The sequence below is a fragment of the Gavialis gangeticus genome, unplaced genomic scaffold (assembly GCF_001723915.1).
Source record: "Gavialis gangeticus isolate Ggan-Ray unplaced genomic scaffold, GavGan_comp1, whole genome shotgun sequence".
Classification (NCBI taxonomy): Eukaryota; Metazoa; Chordata; order Crocodylia; family Gavialidae; genus Gavialis; species Gavialis gangeticus.
In genome coordinates this window covers 15754179-15760851 of record NW_017728996.1, presented here as the reverse complement: position 1 = coordinate 15760851, position 6673 = coordinate 15754179, and the positions used below count along the sequence as shown (strand labels likewise).

General features: G+C 45.4%; 1 protein-coding gene across 1 annotated transcript in view; it reads right to left on the bottom strand.

Annotated features, from left to right (window-relative positions):
• AGBL1 (ATP/GTP binding protein like 1) overlaps positions 1 to 6673 on the bottom strand; it is a 345924-nt gene that overhangs the window by 224081 nt on the left and 115170 nt on the right. The window contains exon 14 of the mRNA XM_019503815.1: positions 1824 to 1968. Coding sequence (XP_019359360.1) covers positions 1824 to 1968 — 145 coding nt within the window. The remainder of the gene's footprint in view (positions 1 to 1823; positions 1969 to 6673) is intronic.

The following is a 6673-nucleotide window of genomic DNA, read 5'->3' as shown; positions in this document are numbered from 1 at the left end:
ACCAGACCCCCCACCTGGAAGAGCCCACAGCAGCAGCTTGCCCTCAACCTGCACACAAATCTGCGGGGCACATGTCCCCCTGCCTTCCCTGGGGTGTGTGCAGCACAGGAAGCTGACTCCCCCCCTGCTCCCAACCCCTCTGTGCCCCCCAGATGAGCCACCCACGGCTCTGCCCTGCACCCTATCCCAGCTGGGCAGCACCTGCCCCTGCCCCAGGCCCACTCCCTCCTTCACCCTGGGGGCCTGGATCTGTCCCTCCTCACACTCTGTCCCTCCCCCATGCCCCTTCCCACCTGTAATCTGTAGATGGAAGTGAAGCCTTTAAGAGGGGGTTGTGGTTGAAATGGAAATGAGCCTAATACAGAGCATGTAGGCATGCTAGGCTACACACATACAGCTCCATGGCTGGGACTACATTAGAAAGGACATTTCATTTTCTTGGGTGATTTCTTCATTCTTGAGAAGGGCAATATGGTGTTATCAAAAAAGTCTGAGCTTTAGAAGTAGAGTGGGACCCAAATCCACCCACTCATCCATTCATCGTCCATAGCAAAAGAGCAAAGCAAAGGTGATTAATGGCAAAGATTACTAATTAGGCTGGGAAAAGGGGCAGAGGCAGCCCAAACTCCCTGCATCACTGCTTCTGGTGAGTTTACTTTCTCAGTCTTAATAGGGAAATAGAGGACCTCCTAAGATTCGCCACTTCTCCCCTCTATTCTTCACCCTTTTAATACCGCACCCATTGTTTGACAATGGGGACTGCATTCATTTCCCCTATAACCACCCAATGTTGTTCACCAGCTGGCTAATGAACAGCTATAGGAAGCCACAGGAGTTAATCTTTCCTCCTCAGGCTGACAAACATTAGCCTACCTTTTAACACAGCTGTCAGGCAATACAGCTCTATGCCCGAGGTTTATATTTTTTAGTGCATATATTAGCAGTGCAGCCTAATGGGGGCATCCATTCCTACTGCAATTGTGACTGGTGCAGAGCAAACATCTGAAGCAGGCCTTGCACTTCAGTAATACAGAGTACAGCTCCACAGGCAGTGAGTCACTGGGTACATCTACACATTCATTCATGTGCTATAATTACAGTGCATTAATTTTAGTACCTGTAATAACAAGTACTAACTTAATGTGCTATACTCAGCACTACTGCCCATTAGCGCAGATGAATCCTTTTTGTTTGACACTTAATGCCCACTGGACTAATCTACTGTGCATTAGCATGTTTTTTTCCAGCTACACAAATGCGCAGTAGAATTAGGCCGGTGGGCATTAAGCGTCTCATGTAGATGCGCCCACTATATCCTAGCAGTTCAGGATTAACCACAGGAGGGAAGAAATCAGCCTCTTCCTCCAACCTGCCATAAGCATTCAGAGCAGCCCACACTGAGGATGGGGACCAAGGAGCACAGTGTGAATGGAGATGTTTGGTTTAGTTTGGTTTGTCTGGTGAAGTGCCCTGAGAAGCAAGATGACCCAGCACATTGGTGTAGGTAAATGTGTTGCCATGCTGGTCAGCACAGAATATATTGAGGAAATAAAATAAAACTATAAATCAGTTGCCAGCACCAGTTTCAATAACAAGAAGTTCAACCTTAGATTCTCATAAGCACATTCAAATATCTCACGTCAGGGATTGTTCCTATGGACAGGGCCAAAAAAAAATACAAAAAAAAGAAGAAGAAGAAAAAAGAGCATTGTGGAAAAGACCTAGCATTCAGTCAAAACTGGAGACTACCTGCGCCACATCAAGAGCTACTCATGACCCATCCCCTACCTCCCTTGTTCCCATTATGAATACATCAGCCTTACCATCAGTGCTGAATAGGTGTAGGGATAATGGTAAGCCAGGTAGCAGACATCATCTTTGTGAGGGAATGTAACACTGAAGGAAAGCGTGTAGTAAGATTTCCTTTGAGTGGTGCCTGCTGCTGCTGCACTCCGGCGGTAATGGTTTCTGGAGGAAGAGACAGGAACAGGCTGCTGTCACTTTTGTGTCTCCATGCAGTCGTGCAAGAACCGAGCCACCAAAAAACATTCCTCTTGGAGGAAGGCTTGACTATCTGCTGCCACTGGGCTCCAAGCTCAGCCATCCACTGCACTAACTCTAAGTCAAATTCAGGTGTAATCAGTCTGATTCCAGAAACAGACCAAATGCACCACACCATCCAGTGCCTCTGGACATTTTACAGCACACAGCAACACACAAGTCAGGCCCCAGTACAAAGGCAAGAGGATCTAGAGTGCAAGCAGACATGGAGAAGCAGGCAGTTCAGTGATGGCGAGTGCCAGTGGGTAGGGCCAGACTCAAGCATGCAACTTGGGATCCAGGCTGGGTGGTCAGAGAGGGCCAGAAAGAAGCAGCGAGTCAAGGTGCAGAGAAACAAGTCAAGTTCTGGACATAGCTGCTCCCTGCCAGTCATTAGGCTGCCGGGCTGAGCTACCTCATCAGTAGGTAAGAGTTCATGCAGTCTGGGAAGGTGTGGCTGGGGATGGAAGAAGCTGTTTAATGTCATGGCTACATGATAAACTTAGTCCCCAGTGGTAGTGCCCTCCAGCATGCCGCACACCCCTGGGCCGGCTACCTACTCAACTGGAAGCAGTGCTTCAGGAGGGATGACTATCACTGTCACTCATCCCTCTCTCTAGCAACCCAGAGAGATAACAACACCACTTCTGGTTCAGAAGGCAGAGACAGTGAGTTTATTATGTGGATTAGGTTTAAGAGTCCCTGAAGAAATTAAAAGAAGCAGAAAATGTTAGAGCCCAAGTCATGTAAGGAAGTAAGCATCAAGGCCCCGACATGGGGAAGTGGAATAGGAGCTGTATATAAAATAACAGGCAAACAGTGAGGTGCATGGATGTCAGTGAGGCAGTCTGGATGCCATCAAAAGCAAAGCCTCTGATTGAAGATGGGAATGGGAGGATCCCCCCAGTAAAGAAGTGGAACCGACCTTGTGCAGATTTGCAACTCCAGGGCTGACCCTGTGATCCCTACTGGATCCCTCCCCTTTAATAACTTGAAATACCGCTCTTCTCTAGAAGCCCACGAATCTTAAGGCAGATCTTAGCCTTTTCAGGAAACCTCTCTTGCAGGGATTCATGCTAATGAAGAGAGGGCTTCTGGATGAGCTGGAACATTTTCCTTCAGCAGAGATGAAGAGCCAATTCATGTACTTTAGGGAGAAGTATCACAGCAAATTGCACCCAGAAGTACATTTCAAACAATATTTTTCCCACACTGCACCAATTATGCTGTTGCCGAACCTTCTGATTCTGAAGGACTGCAAGCGTCTTTTTTTTTGACAAATGTTATCATCAGCATTGCATTAAAATGCAAAATACAGAAGGAAACCAAAAGATGCAATTTCAGCTCCTGAAATTTACAATACTAGTTTATTTTTCTGTTGTTGTTTTTATTCAAGGGGTTGAAGAGAGAAGATAATTATTCCTGTCAAATCCTCCAGAATAATCAGCTCTTCTTCATAAGAAATATGCAGCACAATAGCACATTTCTTTGCATGTGAATTTAGTAGTTATGCACTTGTGAGGTGAATGGCAGTGGTTAGAGCAAGGAATAGTACAGGCAGCCTCTTGCCTCAATGGCAAATTAAAAAGCCCGTGATTTAATGCTCAGCTGAGTCTACCCCTCTAAATGTCTCTGCTATTTGCAAACAAAACAAATTAAATTGAATGACTGCATTTGATTTATATCAATATATATCTTAAGTAATATTAAAGATGAGTTCATGTAAATGTATAATCTATATGGATATAATTTTAAGTTATATAATTGATCTTAACAGTACTTGGTATACATGCCGACTTCAGTGGGGCCATAATTTCACCCCTGCTTATTTTTAATTGAGGCATGAACATTTATTTCTAGTGGCCCTAGATAACCACTGGGTTCATGAACCACATGCATAGCCTACATAGCAAGGACTCATCTCTCCTGTCCTCTATTGTGTTTGATATTACAATGGCAGTCATGGTGACCTCAATCTCAGTACAGTGGCAGGGGTCCCAAGATTTTCTGAGACAGTCCAAAAACATCTCCAAAGAGCTTAAGGGTGAACTCATAGGTACGAGGTGAAATGGGTCTGACAGGCAAGCTGCTCACTTCTCTTCCATATATTTTTACCCATCCATTTCCAGCACGAATCTCTACCATCTCCCTTGGCTCTACCAATGCAAAGTAATTGTGACCTAACCACCCCTTTCAGATCAAACCACCACAGAGCTTTGACAATATTGCAAGTCTGCAGTGCAGCGCTCCTGTGTTTGGGCTCCTCAAACACTCAGCTCTCCCACTCCACCTCGGTCCTCACCTTCTCCACCTCCCTCCCCGCACTGCTATTGCCATAAAGAAACTTCTCAGAGCAGATTTCTGAAATGCCCTCCTTCAAATCACTTCAAGACTCAGCCTCATCCCTGATGACTACAACAAGCTACATGATGATAGTCAGAATTTCACTTGGAGCCTCTTGGGGTTTCATTATTTTTCACTTATCCCTAAAGAGGCAAAGCTATACATGTAGCCAGCTTAAATCACCGTATGTTGCTATTACCAATGCTCTTGTCTCCCCACACACCATTGTGTAAATGCTCTTTGCTCAGCTGTTATGTTCTTTCCTCATTCAGTTTGTAAATTTGATGGGGCTGTGAATCTTTCACAGTACAGTTGTGTAGCACCCTCCACAATAAGGGCTCAGTCCTGGCTGAAGTGCCTAAGTGCTGCTGCAGTACAGGCAATAGATAATAATCCCACTGACCTCTGACAATAAGTGATGTGATGCTGGGATGTGTAGTATGAATATATTTTCACCTCTGAGTTGTCTGGACTCAAGGGGCAGAAAAAGATCATACATTCAGCAACTGCAACATCTGGTCTCCACTCCTTAATTTATGCTTCCTTTTCAAAATATTCCCAAAGTTTTGCATGCTTTCCAGAAGCTAATAAACTGGTTGTTAGAAAGAATATACGAGACCAAATGGTGGCTTTTATCAGCATGCAGGCTACATCTATTATGCCTTTGAGTCGCTTTATAATAGTTAAATCATAAAGCTTGCTGCTCTCCTTCAAACGTATTGTACAGGCAGTTTATTTCTAACACAGCAGCTACAGAAAGTTAATTAATAGGAATAATAATACTTATCATTTACTGTGTACCGCACTTTTCATGTTCAAAGACCCTTTGCAAACATTATTTAATTAAACCTCACAACCTCATTATCTGTTCATGTTATTTAGGAACTTAGGAGGTAGATAAATATAATTACCCACATTTTACAGATGGGGAAACTGAGATACAGATAAGTGAAGCAACTTGCCTAACACCACAGAGCGTGCCGGGTGTGGAGCTGGACTGAAACTCAGGAATTCAAAGACTTCAAGCCATACAGCAGTACTGTTATCCACTTCTGGCATTCAAGCAGCCAGAAAACATCATTGGTTTTGGGAGCAGTGTGGGGTATCAAACTAGCCTAAGCTGGCAGGGGAAATTTCAGGCATCTCTAACCACACGGCCCAGTAGAAATGGAGACTAAGCTATTTACCATTTTTCTACACTGACTCTCACTGAGAACCCTGTTGGTCCTCATACATTTCAACCATATTGGAATCTGGACTGTCCTGGTTGTACTTCCCTGCGAGCCCTGTTCCTGCATCTCCAGTGCTTGTGAGGGCATGTGACACCAACTTTTTTAGCAATGCAGGAAACAGAGGGTGCCTCAGTCTAAATATGAGTAGGCAGCTGTCACTCCTCTGGATCCTGGTGTACACACAAGAGGTCTAGTCACGTGTCTAATGAATCGTGCCAAGACCTTCAATATGTAGGCCTAGGCAAGAGTATGGAGGAGCGGAGGCTGCCCAAGACCTACCATCCCTCCTTCAGACCACCGAGACGGGGCTGTGGTTGGAGAATCCAACTGAGAATCCAAAGGCCAGACTGCGTCCAGATGTTCAGGGCCTTGATGGTTGCAGCTTCTGCCAGAGAGCAACACATAAGAACTGCTGCCTAATGCCTCATCGAGGGCGCACTTCTGTTAGGGTGATGTCCCTTAGCCTTTCTCCAATCAAGGTATACCCACAAAGCATTGTGGGCTAGGGCTTTGAGGCACCCTATAGTTGCCTTACTTGGGAGGTAGCAACGTTGTGGTATTTTATAGGAGCTACCCTGCCACGTGTAGGTGATAATCTGGAAAAGTGGTAATGAAAAGCACAGCCACAAAACCTAAGACTGCAAGATGGCTATATCCACTTGACCCTGCCTGGCCCTGCCTGGCCTGCCAAGGCAACTATTTTTTTCTTTGCGTTTGAATCCCATTGAAAGCAGCAACTCCATCAACTGACTTGAAAGGGATGGTTTTTATTACCAAGATAGCCTATGCCCACACTATCCTGTAGGATGCCTATACACATGGTGCTTGGGCCAGGTGCCAGATGATTGGAAGGTAGCAAATGTGGTCCCCATCTTCAAGAAAGGGAAGAGGGAGGACCCAGGCAACTATAGGCCCGTCAGTCTTACCTCAATCCTGGGGAAACTCTTTGAGAAGATCATCAAGGAGCACATTTGTGATGGGCCGGCATCAGAAATGATGCTCAGGGGCAATCAGCATGGATTTATTAGGGGGAGATCATGTCAGACCAACCTGATTGC